This window comes from Cololabis saira, chromosome 13 (assembly GCF_033807715.1).
Source record: "Cololabis saira isolate AMF1-May2022 chromosome 13, fColSai1.1, whole genome shotgun sequence".
NCBI classification, from domain to species: domain Eukaryota; kingdom Metazoa; phylum Chordata; class Actinopteri; order Beloniformes; family Belonidae; genus Cololabis; species Cololabis saira.
In genome coordinates this window covers 32161111-32186322 of record NC_084599.1, presented here as the reverse complement: position 1 = coordinate 32186322, position 25212 = coordinate 32161111, and the positions used below count along the sequence as shown (strand labels likewise).

The 25212-nt window shown below is 40.8% G+C and overlaps 1 protein-coding gene across 1 annotated transcript in view; it reads right to left on the bottom strand.

Annotated features, from left to right (window-relative positions):
* The window catches only part of LOC133458602 (collagen alpha-1(XXIV) chain), a 130872-nt gene extending 106472 nt beyond the window's left edge, over positions 1 to 24400 (bottom strand). The window contains exons 1-3 of the mRNA XM_061738670.1: positions 23800 to 24400; positions 11382 to 11452; positions 7497 to 8851 (exon numbers count right to left, since the gene is read on the bottom strand). Of these exons, the coding sequence (XP_061594654.1) occupies positions 7497 to 8851; positions 11382 to 11452; positions 23800 to 23852 (1479 nt within the window). The 5' untranslated portion in view covers positions 23853 to 24400. The remainder of the gene's footprint in view (positions 1 to 7496; positions 8852 to 11381; positions 11453 to 23799) is intronic.
* Positions 24401 to 25212: the final 812 nt, after the last annotated feature.

Genomic DNA, 25212 nt, shown 5'->3' with positions numbered 1-25212 from the left:
CTGATCAGCCATCTACCTCAGCTGCCACTAATCGCCAGCCCAGGCTTAAAAGAAGACCTGGACCTTCACTCAGTGCTTGATTGTACTGAACCCATGCGGTAACTAAATCAGGCCCTTCGAGAAACTTTCTCTAGCTTTTTTCAGCCCTCGAGTTTGAACCTTTGTGTCGTGCTTACATTAATCCCTCTTTGTTTTTTGTCCCAAGGCTTTTTTGTTCCTGTGTCTACGTTGCCTCCCTGGACCCCTCCTCGACGCCTCTGTTCCCCTCGCAGCCATTCTCGTGGATCTCCGTGACCCCCCCCCAGCTGCCAACTCACGACTGACCCTGGTCTCCTGGACCCCCAACCATCGCTCCCCCGTTTCCTCTGCCTTCCCCTCCGGATCAACCCCTGAGTCAGTTTTTTCCCCTTCACCTTAATAAACAGCCATCTGGCTCTTTATTTCAATTGTTTGGTCTCCTGCCTGTTTGTGGTTGGCTACTCGGGTTCACCTCAGGTTTTGGGGTTGGACCCTACAGAAAGGAAAAATCAAGAGTGCATCAGAAGATATTAGTAACAGAAAAGATTGGTTTTAATTTTCCCATAACCTTGACACAGCTTTACAAATCTCAGTTATTTTAATTATTTTCCATCAATAATGTTTTGAGAGGATGATAATTTTTTTGACAACTCAGGGGGGAAAAAATAGGAGACATTAATTTTACTGCCCATTACATAAAATTATAATTATAAGCAACACTGAGGAAATAAAAGGTAAACATGAAGCATGATATATGGAATCAGAAAAGACAATAAAGGAATTTTATATGTCGTCCTTTTCCCCAAGGATATAAGCAAAAGCCTAAATTTCTCCTTCCAGTGATTTTCGGAGCCTTATTTGCATCATGCGGTGGATTTCAAAGACAACGTAAACGCTGTGATGGCGCGACGCAGTAATTTGAAAGGATTATGAAAATCAAACTTGTTTCAGTTGTTGACGTAGTCCAACAATGGCTTTCAATTGAGAGCTGTTATAACCTGTTACCATTCCTGTAAAATTTGCATAAAACGCCAATCCAAGGCATACCAAAAGAAAATTGAAAGCTGTTCTTGAACCGTTTGAAGTATATGGATGGTTTTGGTCTCTTTTGAAAGGTAACAGTCTGAGGTTTTTCCCAGCTGTCAGAATCACTGTAATTGCTAATAGCATTGAGTAATCTAAGTTTGAACACACTGAAATAGAAGGTTTTTATTTCCGCCAGAAATTTGTTTTGTCACCAGATGTCTGCAGATGAGTGCAGCTGTGACTTATTAGCTGGAAAACACAATGGCACCACAGCATGAAGCCTTATCTAGTGCAAGTTCAAATTTGATAACAATACCACAAAAAATGTGTATTTTATACATGTTTTTGTAAGATTGTGTCTAGACCCATCCAGAAATGGCCATTTGGAGATGCCAAAAGGACACTTGGATAACCATGGTCACATACCTAGGATAAAAGGGCATAACTCTTGAACCTTTCAACGTACAGTCATAATTTTGGCCTCTAATGAACACACTTAGAGGTATCCTATCCCATATCCAGATTCACTATCAATATTGCTAGAAAAAAGTTACTGAAACATTAAGCTAAACCTTGCATATAAAAGAGTCAAAACACGGACGCACGTTTCATTCGCTGCAAGTAATTTGCTTTACGCAGGTACTTCCTTGTTGTGGCTTTATTACCACCCCTTAAAGTGGCAAATTGTTGTTTTCAGAATTTTTTTCATGCATGGGCTTCATTTCCAAACAGGCGCTCATTGGCTATTGTAGGCTGTGAAGAGGACAGGGAAGCTCCTATATGGTTGAGTGAGGTGGCAATCAAAAGGTCAGCGTACAGACTCCATTTTGAGACAATATATCTGTGATACATACGTGCAAAGCGGAGTTACAGCGAATAATACGTTTAATACGACACAGGCATTGATTGTATATGCTGTTATGATTATATCCTGATATATCGCATGAGTACCTCACGTAACATATGAGCTGTGTAAATGACCTAGTTTTGTAAATTACGGACTGACGGCCCGCCCGCGGAAGAGTGGCAACCGAATAAGCTTGTTGCGCTAACGTTGTAACAAAGTGTACTTCCTTGTACTGAACACCAGGGGGCTTCTTCTGTATTCCCTGCAGAAGACGGGTGTTAGAAGGCATGTTTCCACTAGTGAGACGTCCGGGTAGATTTTTCTGGGCCGGATTGATGGCGAGTGTCTCCATTACCAGGAACGGCCCTGCAAAAGTGCTTTTTTCTTTGCCTTATAAAGCAAAGAAAGTCCCTGTAGTTGGAGAGGTTGGCCAACAGGAACCTACTAGGGGGCGTGGGGTCTCTGCTAATCGGGATTTCTAAATTACATTCAGCACTGTTATGTGAGCATAAATCATGTGAACACAGCTCATTGGAACCATTTGGACCAGAGAAATTTAGCTACCAGTACATACGACTACAAGAATAAAAGATGGATGGACCGGCGAGTCGGTTCGGGTCTTGTTGGCATATTACGGCAACGTAGAGGTTCAGCAGGTTCTCTCTTGATCGCTACGGCTACGGTGTAGGGTCTTCTCTTGTTCGTTTCTTTCTCTTTTTCTCTGTTCTTCTGCTGCATTCTTCTTGTTGGTCTCCTTGTGTGCTGCTGGCCGTTAGCGAACAGCAAGAAATAGGCATTACCGGCACCTGGTGGTCAGCAGAGTTATTGGCTCAGTCTATAATTGCGTTTACATGCACTCAATAACCCTTTTAAAACCCGAATATTGGCAATAATCCGAATTTGCACGGCCATGTAAACACCAATAACCCCTTTGAATAACCCGAATTTGCTCATATTCCGGTTTTTAAAAACCTGAATATGACCCCTGGGTTACTCCTTTTAAAAACCCGAATATTCGGTCATGTAAACGCATAACGGGATATCCCGATCAAACGGAACAGAAATTTGTTTTCTGCGCATGCTCTGTTCGCAAGGAATCCTGGTCTTTTGAGTCCAGGAAGTTCTTCTAAACACAGCGAAACGCAAGACCACACCACACTTTTGGAGTGAGGAGGAGACTAATCACTTCATAAATGTAATGACAGATATGAACATTTTGGCATTTGTAGACGGTAGAAAGTACCGGGATAGAAGATTTACAAGAAGGTGAGCGAAAAGTTGCGCGAAGCAGCATTTGTTTTAAAATTGGATAAAGGAAGCGGAAGTGGAAATGAGGCTAATTGCGTCATCACGTTCTCCGCGCGTCGCTTGTTTGATCGGGATATCCCGAATGATTAATTACCATCTATACAGGGATAACCCTGTTTGCTCACGCATGTAAACGGAATATTCCGAATGTTTCAGTAACCGGAATATTAGCAATAACCCGAATTTTGACTGCACGTAAACGTAGTCAATGGTTCTTGTGTGGCGCCAGCTGAAGGGGCCGAGGACACGGTGGGCCCTGTTAAAGGCCCCTATCAGGTAGATTTACCCAGAATTCCTGCTGGTGGAAACGCACATATTGTTAGAATGAAAGCGCTTTGGTAATAAAAAGTATCAGTATTGGCAGATATCTGACTTGAAAAAGATCTGAATGTATTATTCTTTTGAATTTTTTCCCCAGGGTCACACACGGGGAATATTAGCTACGTACGTTACTTCCTCTGGACAGATGTTTTTTGTTTGTTTTGGGGTTTTTTTTTGTCCGGGCCAAGTCTCCCTCTCTACCACTTAGCCCCTCGCTGCGCTAAGCAGCATGTGAGCTTTTGGGAAGAAGACAGTAAAGCAAGCATTTGAACATCACTGTGCAGCAAAACTGATATCTTTTTCAGTTTCCTTGCTTACATAGCCACTGTAAGCCAAACCGATAACTGTAAACAAATAGTACCAACTACATCATATAGCTGCACTTGTTATAGGAGGAGCTAAAGCTTCTCTTAGAGCTGAGGTCCATCAGTGCCAGGCTGATTGTGAATCACAGGCGTTCATTTACTTAAAGTTACATCTACAGTCAATGCAGCCTCTCTTTTTAACTACCATGCATGTTTCTGCTTTGGAAATGATGTTGCAGTCAGTGCAGTTCAGTTATATATCTTTTTGTCTGTTAAGACACTTCAAGTAGTTACAAAATAACATGACATATTTTGGTCTGTTTAAAATAATGTATATGAAATGAGAGATTTAAGTGACATCATTGGATGTCAAGATGCCATTATCATCTGAGGCCAAAAGGAGAATCTATCTAAAGCACAATATTCAGAGGTTCTGATGAAAACCTGTTGGATGCCAGAGCAGCACATGACAACTGAGGGAGACATTAATAAAGAAACAGCTGTTTGTTCCTCCGGACTCCTACGGACAGCTACATGGAAACTGTGAGCAGGCATGCCACTGCCACAACAACGGGGCTCAAACAAACCGAAGCTCTCACACAGTAAAATGATGATATCCACACACTCTGACTGCCGCTGCCAAGACAAAGGTCAAATCTTACCGACGGAGTCATTTCAGGAAGACAGTTTTCTGGAGAGAAGTCATGTGAGAATAAGTTGCTCGGTGCGTGTTAAGTAAGTTGTCAGCTGTACATAACATTCACATTTCTGTCAACACCAAAAATGGACACGTTTTTTTTAAAAGGTGATGAACCACTGAAGCATTCTTCTGCCAAGGATCTGACGTTTAGATGAGATCTCTGAGATCACAAGCTTCTCTGGTCTGGATTTTGGTCTCTAGTTGTTAGAAACTGGATTTAAAACCGGAAATGACCCTGTTGTACTCCAGCAGCCTTTCAAGGAGCCCATCCATCTTTTAATTTGGATAAAAGCGCATCGGCTTGGATATCCCTTTCTCTGTAAGAGTCTTTTTAACCACAGAAGGTGCAACACGTCCATGAAGAAAAAGCTACAACTTCACTATAAACACTTAGCAGCTGTACTAACATTTAAAATTGTGTAAAACTTTGATGATACATTTAAGCTAGAACTGGATCAATGCCAAACCTGTAAGTGATTTCTTCTTAAGAAAAGTGAATATCCTAAAGGGAGGCAATTAAAATATTTATAAGAGCATGTTTATATACACAGTGGTTCCTCGCTGCAGAAGTCTGAAGAGCTTCCAGTGAGGGAGTAATCCTACTTGTTTTCAAGTTTAAACAAAAGCCAATGACCCAGAGTCAACCGCGAGACTTCGGCCGACCCAGAATTAAAAACATGCATGTGTCTTAAGTCTCAGAGAAGCCAAGAGATACAAGACAAACCGAAACATGTGCATGTGCAATTTGAGTAACGTGACATAATTTTTTGCCTCAATGCCGCATCCTTGAACCGTGTCATGCTCTTGATATTGTTGTATAGCATAATCATCTTTTGGATCAATGTCTCTCCCACAAGCCTGGAGGCACTTTATAATAACAAGAATTTAAAAAAAATAGTAGGACGATGGAAAAAAGGTGCTTCCACTTTACATCAGTTAATACACAGTGGGTGGAGGAAGTGAGTGCAGCTACATATGAATTAACGCCCCGTTTACACGGAGCAAAAACAGAGGCGTTTTCATGCGTTTTGGCCGTTCGTTTACACGAAAACGCAGCTCAAAGCCCCCAAAAACGACATTTCTGAAAACTCCGGCCAAAGTGGAGATTTTCAAAAACTCCGTTTTCAAGTTTGCGTCTAAACAGAGGAAAACGGAGGAAAACGGAGGAAAACGGAGGAAAACAGAGGAAAACAGAGATTTAAGTCACATTATGCACCAGAAACTCACCAGCGTCATGTGTGCGACCTGTGTTTACAATTAGTTTGGCCACCGTCAATATTTTCTTGTATTTTACCTGTTTTATATTCTAAAGTCACACTTAAAAGTAACTCCACTTCTCTGTCACTCCAAACGAAAGACTCGTTCCGTCTTGGAAGTAAAGCCTGAATTATGGTCCCGCGTTAAATCGACGCAGAGCCTACGGCGTAGGGTACGCGGCGATGCGCGCCGTACGGTGTGCGCCGCCGCGTACCCTACGCCGTAGGCTCTGCGTTGGTGTAACGCGGAACCATAAATCAGCCTTAACTGGAAGTTACACGTGTCATTTGTTGATGTTTTTTCCAGGATTCTGATTGGCTGGCATGACGTTAACAGCGTTTTCATGCGAGTCCGTGTAAACGAGGATATTTTTGAAAACGTAGAGGGGAAAATATCCGTTTTTGTAAATACCCGGCTACGTGTAAACGCGGCCTAAGTGGGGAAGTAGCACCCAATCAAGCATATTTGATCAGTTGATCATCAGCTAGTTTGATAGCCTCTATAAAAGCCTAAATCGGCCGCTAAAAAGTTGCATGTGAACAAATCAAAAGACATCTGGAACGTCTTTCAGACAGATGTTTGCCAGACGGAGATGTATAGCAAGTGGTGCCCTCTGGACATTGTGGCAAACATCTGAGTCGTCCGGATGACCAAGTTTGTGGGTGAGGGGAAGCTAATACGGGAAGAAGCGTCTCATACATATTCAAGCATTGTGGAGGAAGGATGATGATTGATACACAAGCGATTCTACTATAGCTGAAAGAGAAAAGAATCAAAGACCAGAACTTAACCCGAGAGAGAGTGAGGGAGAGAGAGGGAGAGAGCTGTGCAAAAACGAATACATGTCAGTTCACAAAGCTGTAAGCAAAAGTGGCCCAAATGTCTCCACAGTGATGTAAGGGAAGATAGCGTCATACAGAACATGATTGGTTCGGGTTACTGCTGCTAAATGTCCTTCTGCCAGTGTTTGAATCATGTCTCACGGGTTGTACTTCGGTTTTCACACGCTCCTTCTGCATTTTAGCTTCATTTCTTTGTTCCACAAAATCCGATTCATTGCTATTTTTAAAGCTTTCTTCTTCTAGAGCATTTGTATTTACTTAATTTAAAGCTCTGGAAGGGACCAGATGTTTTTCTTTATGTCCTGGTACATGAAAGCTTGGACCGTTTTCTTTTCTTTTTCATCCCCAGACTATATTTCCAACTTACAATTGTTAAATCACTTAACTTCCCTTCAGTTTCTCTTTAAAAACAGCCAAGTGTTGATACTGTATCAATATCAAAAAGAGGAAATGGACCTAAAATTAATACAATTTCCATCTCTGGTTATTAGAAGTATTTTGATATTTCAACTCCATGAAACACTAAACCCAAGAGCAACACTTCTGGTGTGCTGAGTTTGCCTGAAAAACCTGGATTTCATGTGGCAATCTCCAGCAACAAATTACTATTGATCTCCTTGTGTTTTTGTTCATAACGATGTAAAGCAATGATCTGACTTGTGTCTCAACTCTACAAGCTAGGGCTGTGCGATTAATCGATTTTAAATCTAAATCGGATTTATTCCATTGTCTTTTGTAGTTTTACCAAAAAAATCGAAATCGAAAATTGGGTTTACAGGAAAAAAAAATCGGGATTTTATTTTTGTCCAAAATCGCCCAGCCCTACTACAAGCCCGTATTTCTCATGGCTCCTCATCAATGCGGGGACTCACCGGAAGACCTGGCTCTCCTTTGGACCCACGCAGACCGTCTTCGTAGTCGTAGAAGAAGTCTGACTCCCCATATCCATAATCGTATCCCCCCATGTCGAGGTCATCGTAGCTGCCATCCGTACCGCGCTCTCCCAGAGCGTCCACCTGGTTTTCCCTGTACAGAGTGGTGCCGTTGGCCCTCACATGAGTCTCCGAGGTGTGACGAGACTGTTCCGGCTTGAGGCCGGAGTCTCTCGAGCTGTTGATGGAGTTGTTCCTGAGTCCGTCCTTCACTCCACTTTCTCTGGCCGGGGAAATCAGGCCTGTGGAGGCGTCTGTGGAGCTGTTCTCTTCGTCGGTGCTGTTCTCAGAGTGAAAACCGCCTGTTCCCAACACAGTTGTGGTTGTGGAGATGGTCATACTATGGGTAGGATCCAATACTGGTTGCTTACTGGGCGAAGCAAAGGTGGGGTTGTCAGGGTGAAGTGAGGCCGTGCCGTGATTGGCTAACGGCTCCAATGTAGAAATGTGGCTTTGTTCCTGCAGGTGTGGTTCTGTCGACGGGCTTATCGTTGAATACTGCGTGACCAAACCACTGGGGGAAAATTCATTAGCTGCTGTAGCTTCGATAGGAGTATGAAGAGTAGCTGCTGCTTCAAGAAGGGACTTTGTCACAGGGTTAAAAGGTGGGTCATTAGCCTCAATATCCAAACCAGGAGGCGTCAAAGGCAATCGATAAGTGTCGGCCAGCCGGCAGTGTTTTTTAAGGTAGTTGCAGTAGTGCGCAGCAGCTTGAGCTGAAGGATAAATATCTAGTTGGCAGACTTGACCATGAAATGAAGCTGCCTTTGAGTTCATCCTCCCCAGAGTGAAGAGACCCCCGGATCCCCCCAGTGCTTGAGATCTCCCCAGGGTTTGCTCCCGCTGCTGCACCGCTCCACAGTCCGCGTAGAAGGATACCGAGCGTGCGTGAACGCCGACAGCGAAATGATGCTGGAGGCCATCCTGCCAGTCGTAGGAAAAGTAGAGCGAGGCTTTGTCAGACGTGTAAACCACCACTCTGTGCGGCAGCAGCTGGATACCGAAGCACAGTCTGTCCCTGCTATCTTTGATACTGAAAAGAAAAGCGTTGTTCGCTCGCCAGGAGCTCAGGCTAATCACAACTGAAAACTCGTTGTCAAAATCTGAGGAGAACACACTGCTCGCCGGGACCTCATGAAAAGAGTTTGAGTCGAGTAACACCCCATATCCAGAAAGCGGGGTGTTCAAAAGCAGAGGAACTTTGGTGTGAGTGGACGAAGGCAGGGCCGTCCTCTCGTCGTGATTGTCTGTGCTGCTTTGAACAGTAAGGCCCAGCTGAGAGAGGATATCCACTCCTATTGGACAGAGGACACAGTGTTACAATCAATCATCCAAGACTGGATTAAACCCAAATAAACCGATCCTGGAGTTGTACAAAAGTTTGTGTCCCCTCTTTATTCTAATGTTATTTAGTATGAAAAAATAACAAAAATCATTAGATCATTGTGAGTCTAGTATTTTCCAAATACAACCCAGGGCTGGGCGATATATCGAGATTTTAATATATATCGATATATTTTCAAACACGATATGGTACGAGATAATATCGTTTATATCGATATAGCTTATTTTGTGACAAATTGACTGTACATCAACGCTGACCCTTCACGCTGGCAAAAAAGTACCTTTGTGTGCTGAAACCTGAGTGTTGACAGGTTAGTTTTCCTGGCACAAAATCTGTAAAATGTACAGTAGTTGACTTGTTGTAATTATTTGAGATTTGCTCAAAGAGATGCAATATCTGGTTACATGTTTTATTTGAGATTATCACAAATGTTTTGTTATTTGCACAACTGTCAACCTCAGTGGAAAAGTCTGCCTGTTACTGTCTACATTGTATTAATTTCACAGTGTATTTTAATTTAATTGTTATGCAGGAAAGGGATATTTGTTTTATTTTATTCAAGAAGCATTTTTATTCTATATATGCAGGCAGGTTATTTTTATTTCATTAGTTTTATACATTTTGATATTGTGCAGACCTCTGTTAATAAAGGAACCTGTGTGACATTTGGCACGAAGCTTTGTATTAAAACTGACTGTTTTTTTTAAGGGTTTGCCTCAGAAATAAATGAAGCTAACAGAGATGCTATGCTATAATGCTTTGGGGGAAACCCCAATTATGTCACAGAAAAAATATCGATATATATCGAGTATCGCCATTCAGCTAGAAAATATCGAGATATGACTTTTGGTCCATACCGCCCAGCCCTAATACAACCTCAGATGAACAACAACATATCATTTTTTTCACAATGCCATCATTGAACAAAACTCATGTGGCCAATATTAAGCACCCTACTTGATTCAGTAGGTTGTACATCTGCATTTAGCACCAGTAAGACTATAAACCCTCACATCATTGTGCAGGAATTTTGGTCTTTTCTTTCAAATAATTTCACTTCATTGAGGTCTTTGGGTTTGTTTTTTTCCAGACGTACAACTCGAATCGAGTCTTAACTCTCGATTTTTGTAGCATTTTTCCTTTGCTGTTCTTTTTAGAGAGACGAGTTTCTCCTGCCAGCCTAAACAAACCGTCCTTGTTAGTCTTCTTCTGAATTTGTTGTCGTGGACTTGTGGGTTGCAGTACTTGGGTTTTTATCATGTGTTTTCTTCTGAGGATTGTTTGGGCTGATCTTGGATTAAATCTGCTGGGATGTCCACTCATCAGAGGATGGCCAGCTGTTTTGAATGTGTCAATTCTAAACTTCTTCAAATGACTTTTACAAACTTTACCAGACTGATGTGCAGCAACAGTTTCTTCCTGCTTATGTCTTACCCTCTTGGCATCGTGGCATACATTTTCCAGACAAGCAAACTGTTAAAAACATCTGCTTTTAGAGAAGTCTGCACACCTGCTGATGAGCTATTCATAAATTAGCAGCATTTGGTGGCTATTTTCCTTTTAAATCTCAGAAGTAATGAGAGTAAGTGAAGTCTGTATAATTATTTTTTTACTTCATTTTTAATTAAATAAATGATGGCACTATGATAGGCCATTATGCTGTTCATATGATGTTGTTTTTTCCTAATACGAACATCCACTACAGTCAGACCGGTATAATTGTTTTCATACACATAAAAAAAAACAACATATGATTACAAAGGGGGATACTAACTTTTGGACAAACTTGAGTAAAATTTTACTTTTCCTACAAGCTAAAATATACACACACAAAAACATTTTTTATATTCATGTGGTTTGATTAAAAAAATTCCCTTTTTAGAATTGGATTGGAGTTTTTTTCGAGTGTATTTGGAAACTATCAACAAGCAGCAATGGTTCCCCTAATTCACTCCGAGGACTCGTGCCGACAATAGATTGATCCATTCTGTTCTGCACGTGGTAAGGCTTTCCTCTAAGCTCGTATCAGCAGACATTCATGCCAATAGTAAATCTATTATAGGCCAGACTTGAACAAAATGGCTAGAAAAATGAAGGAATCAACATCATTCTTTGTAAAAGTTTCAAAACCCCTAGGTGAGAGATGAAGCTCATGTTGTACTCCTTAATTTCTGTGAATGCTACTTTACTGCATTCTGGGTGAATCCCCAGTATTTATTTTACACTGGGAGCATTTCAAAAGCACAACATGTCGTCTGCTCATCTGTACATGTCATAACAGGCCTTATATAGCTTTGCATATAACCTTATATATAAGGCTTTATGATGCTGTGTTAGGAAATGGAAGTGCAGCCTGGCTATAAGCAACTTGGACATATGCAAAAAAAGAAAAAAAGATAATTTGGTACATTGATATGGTATATAATAAATGTAATTCAATGAAAAGTGCCTAAGATTATGGTTAGATTCCTGTTGTTTACCTTGAGCTACATATTCTTCTTCTCCAGAGAGCACTGCAGAGCATACTGACAGGAGCAGGAGAAGGTTCCACCTGGAGGGACAATACAAACACAAGTTTAGAAATGATTAGGCAGTTAGACTATTAAGAAAATTAAAGATTTTCTGCTTTCAAACTGTTTTGTTTTGTTTGTTTGATTGTTTCCTTCAACACAGATGTGACTGCTTTTTCCTTAAAGACAATGACACATCATTCCTCTTGTTTCAAAGGCTGAAAAGCCGCCCCAGGGGCAAATACAGGTATGAGATACTGATGGAATCAAAACAAACGGGGAGTAAAAGGAGCACTACAACCAAAAATAAAGCTGAAGATTTCCAACTTGAGAAACTGCAGTTCTAGGGATAAACTTTGTTGTGAATTGGGACACTACAAATAAACTGAATTGAATAACTAAAAGCCGTATTAGGTTTTCTCAATATCTAAGTCTGACTTCATACCAACTGTATCCTGCCAGCACCTAGGGGTGTGATTTGAAAGTCAGGCAAACAGAAAAACAGGTTTCATGCCGCGGTTTTGCCTCAGTTATGTTAAGTTTTCTTTTAATTCAAAAATATCTTTCCCCCTCAGCTTTTCTCTCCCGACATGCAGGTGCCTGAAATCAGCAGTTCGGAGTATTAAGACCAGATCTCCAATGTTAAAGCCTTGAGAAAGATGAACAAATGTTCAATTATCTCAGCTTATTTATGATGTACATTTTGTTTTAGTGCCGCCAAGCGATTAAAAAAAATTTAGATAAATTAACTAAGATCTTTATGAATTTTTTCTAATTAATCTCTTTTTTTAATCTCACCTAATAATTGCTGAGAAAAGCCCTCAACTTGAGGTGTTTTCCTTTAAATTCATTACATTATTGTGGGAGATCAAAATTAATATATAACCCAAAAAAAAGTGGTTTTATAAAGTTTTTTTTTTTTTTTAACAGACTTGAACAGATGCATTCCTAACCATTTACATCCACTTGTCAACATTTGCCAGCCTCTCGTTCGCATACGTGCGCATGCGCGCGGTGCTCTCCTCGCGGCAACATCGTTGTTGCTAAATTCGGTGGTAAGCAAATTCATGTCCAAAAACAACACATATCACTCTACCTTTATCAATGGTGCCGTCGGGACATTTTTGAAATGTGAATTCCCCATTCACTAGACAACTTTCACATGCTCCTCCATTTTCACCTCTCCCCCCCACCTGTCCAGCTCATGGATGTATTATATAACCAGCTGGAGTCTACCAGCGTATGTTAACCACGCCCACACACAGGGACAGCCAATCAGCGTCCACTTCAAGGTGTGACTGTCAATGTTTTCCACCCGCAACAATCAAGCACAAGAAGCCCACCGCACAAAGACAGATTTCATAATAAAAGGCAACTCGCAAACAGAAAAAGTAGTTAGAGATTAAAAAATGACGACGGAGTATTAGGGCCAAACTAAGACAAAAAAAATAGGAAATTACGAGAATAAAGTCGTAAAATTACGAGAATAAAGTCGTAATATTACGAGAATAAAGTCATAGCTTAATGTTGCAAGAATAAAGTCGTAATATTATGAGAATAAAGTCGTAATATGACGAGAATAAAGTCGTAATATTACGGGAATAAAGTCGTAATATTACGAGAATAAAGTCGTAATATTACGGGAATAAAGTCGTAATATTACGGGAATAAAGTCGTAATATTACGAGAATAAAGTCGCAATTTTACGAGAATAAGTCGTACAATTACGAGAATATAGTCATAGTCTAATGTTGCGAGAATAAACTCATAATATATAGAAAATAAAGTTGTAATATTACGAGAATAAAGTTGTAATATTACGAGAATAAAGTCGTAAAATTACGAGAATAAAGTCATATTTTTGCGAGAATAAAGTCGTAATATTACAACTTTATTCTCGTAATATTACGACTTTATTCTCGCAACATTAGGCTATGACTTTATTCTCGTAATTGTACGACTTTATTCTCGTAATTTTACGACTTTATTCTCGTAATTTAAATTTTTTTTTGTCTTAGTTTGGCCCTAATACTCCGTCGTAAAAAATAGATTAAGCAATTAAAAAACATAACGCGCTAAATATGCCTAAATATGGAATAGCCTCCAAAAAGACCTGAAGCTAAACACATTAGTGTCATTGTCTGATTTTAAAACTCTTACAAATGCATTTTTAAATGACTCTGTTGGTACATGTCACTGTCCTTAAGTATTGTAACTTATTAACTGGCACTGTTTTGTGATATATTTTGCATTGTCCTTCTATTTCTGTTGTTGTTGATTTGTTGTTTTGTCTGTAACTTGTAAAAGCTGCCACTTTTGGCCAGGTCTCCCTTGAAAAAGAGATCCTCGATCTCAATGGGACTAACCTGGTAAAATAAAGGCAAAATAAAAATAAAAATGCCTGTAATTAATGAATCGCAATTAACACACTAATTTGACACCCCCTACTTTTTTTTATCACTGGGCAGAATCACAAAGGTTTAAAATTACAGTTTTTGAGATTCCTATTCACATGTGCATTTATTTTTCCTTACCTATAATTTCCCATTTTAGTCGATTTATTTTCCTTAAAATATTTAAAAGATTACAAGACAATTGTATGTTCATATCAAGATATGAATGTTTCATATAAATATATGTTTATATATATATATGTTTCATATATATATATATATATAAGAATATATATATATATATAAGAAAATGGAAATGCATGTCCATAAATGACACTTAAAACAGCATCAAACTGCAGTTATTCTCGTGCTGATGAATTTTAAAATAATGCAATCTTACTTTCTACTATTTTTTTTATACACCAAATCCAACTAAACGGGAAGGTCAGTATATCCAGTTTAGCTTTAATAATTTTTTTTAATGACCCGTGCTAAATATGAAGAGATTGCAGTTCCTCTGTACCAATTTGTTCATCTCAAGCACTGCTTGTTTCAATCTAACCTAATCTCAATAACAATTAAATCCAGCCCTGCCTGTAGTTCAGGCGGTTTTGTCAGTGTGATTGGTGGGTTTACCTGCGGACATCTATTTAAGGCATTTCTTTTTCTTTTTTTTTTTAAACGTGAAGGTGACTTTTGAAGGTAGCAAAATGTTTTAAAGCATCTTTTAAAGACTGCAGATCCATGTCTTCCATAGCGTTTTAAAGGCACCCTGCAATGCCTCCAAACACTTTACATTTCCTTCTGTCATGCTTTAGCTTCTCCTCTTTGTCTTCTTATCTGCTATACTACCCACCGAGCAACAGCTAACTGTTCCTCATGCTTGTTTCTTCTTACTTCCCAGGTTTGTCAAGGCACATGCACAACATCTGTCAAAAACCACCCCAGAAGTAGTCCGGATTGGTTCCTCGACCTTTTTGGCTGGCTCTCTGACCTCACCTTTCTAGAACTGTAGGTATTGCTCTGCAGCTTCACACACCCATTGCTTCGGATTTTATCATCTCACTAACCCGGCCGAGGTTCAGAGAGGCGAGTGTGTCATCTGCCCTCCAGGATGGAGATTTAAAGAGTACTTTGTGACATGCATCCCTTGTTCCCAAAAGCCAAAAGCCCCCAAAGGATCAACACCTTTTCCATTTTTTCTGACTGCAGTTTAAAAAAAAAATAATCGTAATAATAATAAAAATTACATTTTTGTGCCTAAGACACAGAATCTCAATTGAGAAATTGAACTTGTTCTGAAAAATAGCAGTCTTTCAATCTTACATGACACAATGAAATATCTGGACCAATGTACGTGACATCATTCTCCAGATAAATGACAGATTTGGGTTTCATCCAGGCTGCTCCGAGCACCTATGGTGCGGTTACGGCACTGGCGAGTGCTATGTGGGCCAGATGTACTGTATCCCAAAGTTAATGAGCTGGGCCAAACATGGTTTTGGCGCGTAATGTATGATCCAGATGTGTCCCAGATTTCATAAGCTACGTTTGACATGGGATACCGCAGTTGTTGCCAACGCTCCAAAAGAAAATGAAGACTCGGCCCGTGCGTGGTGAATATGTGAGCGGGCTCAGGTTTTACAGGCATTTACTCAACCTGAGTAAATGCCGTCACTCAATGTCAAATGCGGTCAAAAGAAAACTGCAGACATGGGCTGAGTTTGGGCCAAACATTCTTTGCTCCCTGGGTCTATTTTAGTGTACGTTTACTGTAAATTCCCTTTTGACCCCTGCTAACCCCGCCTCTAGAGGGCACTGGCCACCACAGCTCTGCAGCCAAAGGCATGAACGGTCTGATCAGTAAGTACAGTGCCCTCACATATCATGATCTGAACAACAGAGCGCACATGGATCACCTACTTATTCACCACAACTGTCAAAATATCACATTTTCAATTATTACAGCCTTCTTTTCTGTCTCCTGCAGACCGACACATCTGTCCAAACAACATGCAATTCAAAGATTATGCCTTATTTCACAGATATTTCGCACTCCAAAGCCAGAGGTGATCCCGTTTGAGTCTTAGTCTGATGGGTTTAAAGTGAAATTGATGATTTTTACCCCTAAAAGTATTACTGCAAAGACAAAAGGCATTATATATACAGTTTGCTTATATATTATATAAGATCTTATACATCCTTATATAACATATTATGACACTGCCAACCAAAAGAGATGAGAAAATGACAGTATAAGGCAAGTAAATAAAGAAAAGAAAAACATTTCATTCAGCATTCATTTGAAGGTCTTTTCTCCTGGAAATCATTATTCTTCAATAGCAGGACAATATTTGCAATCCATCTAAAAACAGCAACACATGTGTGTCTCCCTTCCAGCTGTACCCGTCAGCATATTCAGTACATCCCGATGTACAGCAAAGCTTCAAAGCATTCTCTCCGTATTCAGACCAAATCCAACCCATCAGCCGCAGCAGCTGATTATACAACTCAAAAGTAGTTCTGGCAACCGGCGTGACAGTGTGGAAGCTGTTCAAAACCAATGAAGAGACAGTAGTCCTGCTATTCTCATACGCAGCTGTGTGAGACTAAAGAGAGCCCTGTTGATTAGTGTGTTGTCACTCCCTGAACTACCAGTGATTATTACCCACGTGCAATGGCATCGCACAGCATGGTTTCTACCAGACATCTCCTCGCCGTGGCCTTGGGGCATCAGGTTATCCCAGCAGGGACAGATTGGAGTCTTTGCCCGGCTCTGTTTCAGAGAGCGCTGCGGACAGACAGACGTATTTGTTTTCCCAGATTAACGCGGCCCCGCAGGCTTATACAATCGAAGGCGGACAAGAGGGGCGCAAATTGGGAGGGAAAGACAAGACGAGTGAGATGGAAAAGCAAAAGAATAAAAAAAAAGACTGGTTTTACTGTAAGTCGACACACCATGAGCTGTGTCTGTCACCTGTTCCCCATCAGGAGCGGTGGTGTGACATTCCACAGCCCAGAACAGAAACATGTCCGCAAAGCCAGAGAAAGTCATTTAGGAAAAACAAGCCAGGGATATGTGAAGACAATAATTCATCTGCTGTAAGAGGATTAAAGTCACATTAAAAAGGAGCACTGAGTGGTTGGATCTGATTCTTGATGGCAGCTTCTAAAAACTGAATATGACACTTAACATTCCCTTTTACAGTGTGTGTGTGTGTGTGTGTGTGTGTGTGTGTGTGTGTGTGTGTGTGTGTGTGTGTGTGTGTGTGTGTGTGTGTGTGTGTGTGTGTGTGTGTGTGTCTGTGTGTGTGTGTGCAGGGGGGGCTCTGATGCTGATTCGCAAAGACTTTTCTAGCTTTGGGTCATTTCATTTTCATTGCATCCGTTTAGTGAAACAGGTTCAGTTTCTGGAAACACAAACATTTCCCAAACATTTTTTTTTTCCCCGGCGCTACAATATGAACCAAATATGCACGTTTTGTCGTCCAGCATTCTAAACATAAAAGACTGAGGCCGACAGAGCTGAAGCAGACTACCTGGCAGCATCAGCTACATCTGCATTTACGCATTTTTCCTTATTTTTTCTCATTAAAGTAAGACATTGTACACTGTGACATGGTTCTCAGTCCTAGCAGTTAATGGAAAAGACTCCTAGAAAAAAAGAAAAAGGGACAAAGCTTCCCAAACAGTGCTCTGTTGACTAAGGGAAATACCACTATGTGGGGAGTGGGTGTCATGTCAGGACTATAAATAATCACAACTTAAAATTCCCCTCTGCAGTGAATCATTCCAGCAGTAACAGGTCTTTCCTTTCCCCCCTTGGAAATTAGCTTGGATCTCCAACAATGGTTCATTCAACCGAGAAGCGCACCAAGAGGCAGGAGAACAGGCAAGGTGCCCTCTAAAGTTTGGTGAGAAGGAGAAAAGTGCCTTTAGTCACAGTCACAGTCCTCATGAAGGAGAAGGGAACCACTATTATCTGCTCGTCTGTGATGTCTGTCGGGAAGTAACTTTGCAAGTGGTTGCTTTCACATTATGCAACTGAGTCATAAGCTGGTTACAAAGCACCAAAAGTCGTTCATCCACCCAAAATCCTGCGATATACCGTACATGCACATGTATAAAAAGGAAAGTACTTGGCACTGATGAAATTGTTGCTGATTTGTGTTGTAAAATGCCAGCAGCTGCTCTTCTTTGCTGTCAAAAACAAGCTTGACTCATCTGCAAGGACATGATGGAGCATCTAAACAAGCGTGGCTGGACTAACCTTGACTGACCCATCCTATTTCACTCCCTCTGCTTTTCAACACAGCGGCTGATTCTTTGGAAGTGCTCGGCACAGGGTCGGTATTCAGAAACTTGAGACGTATGGAGCTTCACGGTGGGGCGTTCGCCTACTGTTTCAGGCCTCTTTTGGAAAAACCGTGACTCAGACGAACTGAAGTCAGAAGTGCAATTCAAAACATGAGGAAAACAAGTAGACCGACGTACAAAAAAAACCCATGTCAAATGGATCCCGAGAGCCACATTTATACTGAAGAAAAACGAGGAAAGAAATGTTTTTATGCACCATCTGCTTTTTGTCTTTCTTAAAAGTCGGACCTCTCGATTCCAATTTTGGCAGATTCCTTTTGATTTTTCAAAGAAACACTTAAATCAAATTAAACTGAACTTGTCCTCACCGGCTACTGAGTTCATTTTGTTTTTGTTGTGTTTTGTTTTTTTGCTTTAAATGCCAAGTTTTTTGCTCCTTCGTGTGCTATTTTTACCTTACGGGCTGTAAAAAAATGCTATTTTTGGCTTTCAGTACTTCCTCACAGGCTTCAAGGTGACTCCATCATCACATTTACTGACTGGAAAAATACTGACGCACGTACATCTCTCCAAAGTAATAATTCAATTTCTCTTCATTTGCTTACCAAAGAAATTGAAAAAGGATACAAAACTCAACAAACACTTGTTACAGCTTCTGTGTAAAGTGCATTGATGACTTATTCTGAATGAGAAATGTACAAATAAAGAAAATTGACGTCAAATGAATACAGTAGAAGGACTGATACTGATCATATCGCTGACTATTGCTTGATGACCGATCACAACAATTGAAGCAACAATCTGCACAACAATCTGCACAACTCTACCAACGTTGCTTCCTTTGAAGACCAAACAGACTGCACACAAAGACTTGAACTGTTCTCCTGCAAACAACCACCTGACGTGTCTTTCAAGGAAATGAATTGTCTCTTGCTATTGAGGGGTTTTGTTTCTGCATGCTTTCTACGATGGAAAAAAGAAATTCCTGGACACAAAAAGTAACTGATCTGCTGCCAATATCTGCTCCTGCTGGCTCTGCTTTAGCTTTAGTACCTGCGCTCAGATCACACTTCCTTCATTAGGAAAAAAGTCTTGGTGAGCTTGTCCTGTCATCTCCACCTGGCAAACCACAACAATTACCTGAGCAGGATTCACTTGTCAAGGCTTGAAACGGTAAACGATTGATGGCAGGGAAGGAATATACAGTATATCTAATTTTGTACAAGCAGATTCTCTGATAAGAGTCGGCACGGGTTTGGCAGCTCACTCGCTCCATTAGTAGTCGGAGTCAGTTGGTCACTGCAGACCAAAGTAAAAGGTTGATTCAAGTCCACGAGTCAATGAGAGGACAAAGAGCTGACAGTAAACTTCCACTGGCCTTTATTGGGTCTCCCTTCTCTGCAGATGTTAGGGGAGTTAAATAGACTCACTCCCAGACGGGCCAAAGCCCTGACAGCCCCTGATGTATAGAGGGGGAGTTCACCACAGCAAGGCAAGCCTCTGATCCCAGCATGCATCGTTTTACAGGTCTAACCAGGTTTAGCTGGTTAGCTTTCACCAATGATGGCATCATAAATGCCTCATTGCAGGATTTCCAAATAAAATACCTGGCAAATGAATGCCACATGAAACGCCACATTGATGTTCTCTTTATTAAAAAATGGTGCCACCCTCATAGCAAGCTACGTTGTTGAAAAAGAGAGCATGACAGCAGATGCCAAAAGAAATATCTCTTGCGTTTTACACCAAACACGTGTTGGTGGTCCAGTTAAATCGGAGGTCAGTACTGTAACAGTTAGTCCTTTTGTCTTCCCTACTTTTCCATTGATCCTCTTTACAGGAGCATTTATCCACCACTTTAGCAGGACTGCAGTCAACACAACTGTCACCAAGGGTTGGCCATTGATCTGCACCACACTCCTCTAGGGCTGTGTGCCCAACTTCGGTTCTTTTATGGCACCGACCAAAATCCGTCGGTACCACCTGCTATCGAAAGCTGCCTGGGGCCGGATTCTCCAATATCTTCTTAAGAAAATCTTAAGAAATGTCTTAAGATCTAAAATTAAGAAGTTCGTAAGAAAGTTCTTAAGTGCAATTCCTCAATATTTTCTTAAGAACCATCTTAAGAACTGTCATTTCTTACGAATTTCTTATTTTTCTACTTAAGAACTTCTTAAAATATGGCTGTTTTTGAAATCACTCAATCAATTCAGCAGCCGCTCCAGCAGACCGTTCAGCAGTAGCAGCCAAGTATCCCAGGATGCATTTCGCACCAAAACGACAGCGGGAGCCGAGAGCTAAAAGCAGGCTAAAAGCTGTTTTAATTTCCGCTGTAGCGCTGTTAATATGCCACTTTATTAAGTTTTAATATTTTTTCAGATGCCAAAGTCCCCCTTAAGATCCCCAACCTGGCCTCAGTTTATCCAAATAACGCCTGTTGAGAAATTTGCTCCGACGTTTTCGGGGATGAGAAGAGCCGGCGGCCGCGGGGAGCAGCATTAGCTCACGGCCGGGGGGAGAGGCGTGATCGCCGGGTAAAACCGCGCTGTCGTCCCGGGGAGAAACTGATCCAATGAACTGACCTGCAGTTCTGTGGAGAATTGTCGCTGGCTGAAATAAATAATTTAGGAAGATAAATGTTGGTTTAATAGATGAAATCTAACAGTTGTAGCTTCCATATTAGTTTGTCTGAATATAAAGTGGAGCTTCATGTTTTTACTGGAGCCCCAGAAGCAGCTGCTGCTCTGTCTGTACATCAGAGCCGTCGCAATTTTAATAAAAGGTATTAAAATGAACATATCAGTCTATTGAATTTTATTTTGTTTTATTAAGCTACATATGTTTGGGTTTTTATTTAGTGCACCTCTACGTACTTGGTATACAAAATGATATGTATTATTCATTTCATTATATTATTATTATTATTATTATTATTATTATTATTATTTTTATTAATTTCATTATATTTAGTCGATTCACCTGAAGCGAGACTTCACTACACCAATGCATCGCTCCACAATATTGCGGATCTTTGTTTGTGCATGTCCATATGTGTTGATAAAGGTGATATTAGAGTCTTACCTTTTCACAGACGAAATCTTAAGACAGGTCAAGGTTGTCTTAAGTTAAGAAAAAAGTTAAGAACAAATTTAAGAACTTTTATTTCAAGAATACCATTTCTTCTTAAGTTTTTTCTTAAGAAGAAACTTAAGAAGAAAGTTAAGAAAATACTTAAGAACTTTTTTGGAGAATACGATTTAAGAATTTTTTCTTCTTAAGACAGAACTTAAGAAAAAAATGGCACTTAAGAAGATTTTTTTTCTTAAGAATGTTTTGAGAATACGGCCCCTGGTCTTTCGGTTCATATTTTCGGAACCGAGGATGCACAAAGTGCTGCCTGTGATTGGCTGTAATGTAACACGTGCGTTAGTTGTGTTTACGCCCACAGACAGGTTCACGTGTGAGTTGTGTGGTTGTCGAGGCTATTAAACCCGCTGCCTACTGATGCCAGTAGTAGTGAGCAAAGAGAACATAACCGCTAAGGCCGGAAGCACATTTCAATATGCACAGGATCAATTTACGAGCGGAAAGTTGTTCTGTGATTGAATGCAAGAAGACCGACCTCCATCCGTCTTCCTCTGAGCGTGCAACTCCGCCCAACATTACCGAGCCAGCGCAGCCTCTCTCATATTTTCTGCCACCAGTACCGCTTCATCCAGTACAGAGGACCACACAGTGTCTGGGATTTCAGCTGGTAGGTTTACGTTTAGCAACATTCAGCCAACTTGTTATGTCAGTGTACTGAGGTCAACGTTGCTGCAACTTAACAAGGGCACCGCAGTGCATTGAAATGTGAACAACCTAACGTTAACTGAAGATTATATTGTTCAGTAAATTCAGTGTATTGCTATCTAGCTAAATCAAAAACGAATTACTTAATGACAAACAGATGTTAGTTCGTTAAACTGTGGTCAACTATTGGGACGGCTGGTTGGTTGAGGGAGAGATACGGCAGCACAGAGCTCTGCCCTCGACCCAAACCTCCGTCAGTCCAGTAACCTGGTGGTGGACACTCGCCAATGTTATCACACTTGGCAACCAGGTATCTGTGTATCCAAACATCCTCCACACTGCCAGAGCTACGTTTTCTACTGCTGGGGACATCATCGGCCAGGAACTGGCTTGTATGTCGATTGGTATCAAAAAAAGTACCGTTCAGGTATCGGTGAAGGTATAGGTACCGAAAATTTTTAAAAAAGGTACCCAGCCCTACAATCCACAGCCAATTATTGAGCCACTAGTCTAATAAAAAAGCTGTATTGTAAGCTGACTGTGAGAACTTAGTCCAGCAGCTCTCAGTCCAGTTTACATCACATGAGAGTGGCTGTGTTTCAGCAGCCAGAAGGTCCAAACACTGCCAGCGATGGATCAGCAATGCCTTCCACAGTGGATGATTGTCTTGAGCTCAGGAGCCAGTTAACCACCGACACATTGCACATTAACAGTCTGTGAAATTAATGGACGCCACATGCAATCTTAGCCAGCTCACTTCTCCTAGAAGACTCTCATTTTAGCTCTCAAGTACAACAAAAAAAAAGGATCTCCCAAGATTTCAGGTTTGTTTTCTATTAAGCAAACACTGTCAGCAGAGAACAACAGATGAGCATTGTGATCTTAAGATCTTTTTTTTTAAAGAAAGAATTGTAATAAAGCGCAGACAACTTGGACTCACTTCTGACAAAAGAGAATACATTTGCTGTTAAATACCCTTTGAGAGTCTGCACACTGGTGCTGCTCCACAGGGCCAGATGACTGTAACAGGACCACAAAACCTGCACACTGTATGTCAATAATGCACACTTCCATGAGGAATGTTTAGGTTTAAGGTTGCTAAAAGGATGTTTGACATTTACCTCCTAAAATCTTTGAGAGATAAATGTGCTATCTTGGATCTTTGAGAGCTTCTTCAGAGTTTATATCACACTACAAGTTTTAAAAAGGATATATTGCTCGGTGAATATGCATCATAGCTCTAAAGACATCCTCATTCATCCTCTCTCTTCATGCCCCAGTGTTTCTTCCAACTTTTCACATCTATGTGAGTGAAACCTCTCTGCACCAGACCACATGGGCATGCAGGTTTTAAAACAGGAGATCACGGGCTGCACGTTTCATATGGCGAATTCAGAGCCAAGACCTCAGCTGTCAAGTATGAAATAGAATCTGACTCTAAAATATTCAAATCTGTCAAAGTTCAAAATGCATATATCAAAGGGGGGAAAAATGCAGTTATCAGTTGCAGATGGGGATCCATGGCAAAAAGCTGGACGGCATTGAAACACTATGTTCAGTTACTGTTGTTGTCTCAAGAATGAAAGGTCTGCAAACACAAAAGGATCTAACAGGACACAGAAGGGAAAACACAAATATTACATATCAGTGTCTCCATTCATCTATTTATCTTTAGTCAGGGTCACGTTTTGGTGGTAAACTCTCAGAGCTTGCTGGGGCTTGATGGGTCAACTGGCACCCCTGTCAGCCAAATACGACAAAGACCCTGAACAGAAATAACTAACAGTTGCCACTTCCCATGCAAATCTGTTTAGGGCACCGTTTCAACCGCGCAAAGGCGCCCGCGCACTGACATCTGCAGCTACTTTACCAAAACATCCACTTACGTTGCTGCCGCGGAAACGTGTCCACTCCTTGTCCGTTGAGCTCCTAAATGCATTTGTATGCATTTGTCCAGGCAGCAGAGATCTGGGTGAAAACAGAATACCTGCACATGGGCTAACCCTTTGGTGAGAGCCAAAGGAGGGCGCAAAAGTTGGACGGAGAAGTGCTGCCACCTCAGAATGTCCTCATCGCACTGCAGTCCGGAGGAGAGATCTCTCCCACTTCTTCACAGCCGAGCCTCACATACACAGTGCGCTCTGCGGCGCGCAGTAATCAGGCTGGTTCAATCCAAAGTGGAAGATGCGCAGCAGATGCACAGAAAGAAAGGAAAAAAGGGGGAGAAAGATGGCTTGGAGAGGGACAAGTCGGTCTGCGGCTGAGTTTTAAAGAGCCTGCCCTGCGAGGGGTATACGGGCGAGAAGGCTTCGTCTTGGTCTCCAACGCAAACAGCAGATTCACTCCTGTGCGTCTTTACCTCCAGGCGGCGGTTCCAGTTATGTGCCTTAACTTGCACTGATGCAAGTGGACCCGTGTTCACCCCAAGAAAACTCCAACCAGCTGGTGGTGTTAAGTTTCAACAGTTACTGACTCGTGACATCACGGAGAGGGTTTTGGCTTTCTGTCCCTCGGTGCCTGCTGTCTGTTTTGACTACTGTGTTACCCCAAAGCGGCATCAGTGCGCCCGCCGGGTTGTTTATTCCCGGTTCAGAGCGGATGTGCTGATTCTACAGCAGCTCTTCCCTGCACAGATTCACACTTACAGGAATATGAAAGATCAACTGGATCGAGAAAAAGTTGGTTCATGATGAACAAAATCTGGCATATGATGCAGCTCAAGGCTCTCTTGTCCTGGAAAAAATATATATATAAACATTTTTATAAAATATAAAAATATAATAAATTATAAAAATATAATAAATTATTTATATATATATATATATATATATATATATATATATATATATATATATATATATATATATATATATATATATATATATATATATATATATATATATATATATATACGGAAGAGTATTAGGGCCAGACAGGAGAAAAACAAAATAATATTTTAGAGGAAGATTTTTTTTTCATTATGCACTTGGAGAAAAATGTCGAGATTAATGTTGAAGTACAATTTTGAGAAAAAAATCGAAATATCGTGAATAAAGTCAAAATTTCGCCTTTTTTCTCGTCATTTCAACTTTATTCACGAAATTTTGACTTTTTTCTCAACATTTCGACTTTTTTCTCAACATTTCGACTTTTATCTCGAAATTGTACTTCAACATTAATCTCGACTTTTCGACTTTTTTCTCTACATTTCGACTTTTTTCTCGAAGTGCACAATCAAAAAAAATCTTCCTCCTCTAAAATATTATTTTTATTTTTTCTCCTGCCCTAATACTCTTCCG